Raw genomic sequence first — 1,078 nt, 5'->3', positions numbered from 1 at the left:
CGGGAGGGCGGGCTGGCCTCATTTTTCCAGGGAAGTTCTTACTTGCATCTCTTTTCTTGTTTTTGGTCTTGTTTCTGAGATTTTGCTGCCGTTTTTTCTCTCCGGCGTGTGCCGGATGGCTCCGAAACTTGCCGATCCTGGTTTTTTAGGGGTTTCGAGTTCTTCTCGCTCTTTTCTTCAAGCTCTATCTGGATCTTCTTCTAGTAATGGTTTTCCTAAACTTAAGGTGTCGACTTTCCGCGGCATGCCGTCATTGTGGATTTCGGATGATGAAATCTTGGCTTTGGCTGTGCCTTTTCAATTTTCTCTTGTGGGTTTCTTTCCTTCAAAGAGACCTTCTCTTGATTATATTAGGAAATTTTTCTTCAATCTCAAGCTAAACGGTGAAGTTTCGGTTACCTTGCTGGATTCGTCCCATATTTTGATCAAATTGGAAAATGACCTTGATTATTGTCGCATTTTCTGTCATCGATCTTATCTGGTGTTTAACTGCTTTATGAAGCTCACGAAATGGTCGCCTTCGGTTGATATCGGGGTTGAATCTCCAGTGATCCCTATCTGGGTATCTTTTCCCTCCTTACGGCCGCACCTATTTGCCCCTAAAATTCTCCACGGTCTGGCTTCCATTTTTGGCAAACCTCTAAAGATTGATTCAGCCACGTCTTTGGGATCTAGACCGTCTTTAGCTAGGGTGTTAGTTAAGCTTGATATCACTAAATCCTATCCTGATCGCATTTGGTTAGGTTCTGAAAAGCTTGGCTATGTTCAGGATGTCGTTATGGATGAATTCCCTTCATTTTGCGGTTCTTGTCGCTGTTTTGGTCATGCGATGGGTGAATGTCGTTCTAAAAATATTGTGTTGGAAACGTCTGTTTTACCTAAAAATGTTGAGCATGATGTTAAAAAAGGTGATTTTCCTATTTCTGTTTGTGGGGGACGGCCGATACCTGTGGATGGAACCTCCGGGTCTATGGATCCTTTGGCTGCTTTAAATTCGTCAGATACTTTACCCCTTTTGAATGTGTATAATTTGGAAAATGGTGTGAATGTTGTGTCTGATGGTCACGCTGGTAATGTC

The 1,078-nt window shown here is 42.8% G+C and overlaps 1 protein-coding gene across 1 annotated transcript; it reads left to right on the top strand.

Annotated features, from left to right (window-relative positions):
* Positions 1-115: 115 nt before the first annotated feature.
* Positions 116-1,070, top strand: LOC114578970 (the record flags this gene model as incomplete). The annotated part of the gene is made up of 1 exon (XM_028692609.1): positions 116-1,070. A coding segment is annotated over exon 1 (955 nt), but the record flags the coding sequence as incomplete, so codon positions are not given.
* Between the last annotated feature and the right edge of the window lie 8 nt (positions 1,071-1,078).

Source organism: Dendrobium catenatum, unplaced genomic scaffold (genome assembly GCF_001605985.2).
Source record: "Dendrobium catenatum unplaced genomic scaffold, ASM160598v2 original_scaffold_239300, whole genome shotgun sequence".
In the NCBI taxonomy this organism is placed as follows: Eukaryota; Viridiplantae; Streptophyta; class Magnoliopsida; order Asparagales; family Orchidaceae; genus Dendrobium; species Dendrobium catenatum.
Note: the sequence above shows the minus strand (reverse complement) of the source record. Positions and strands in the feature narration are given on the sequence as shown.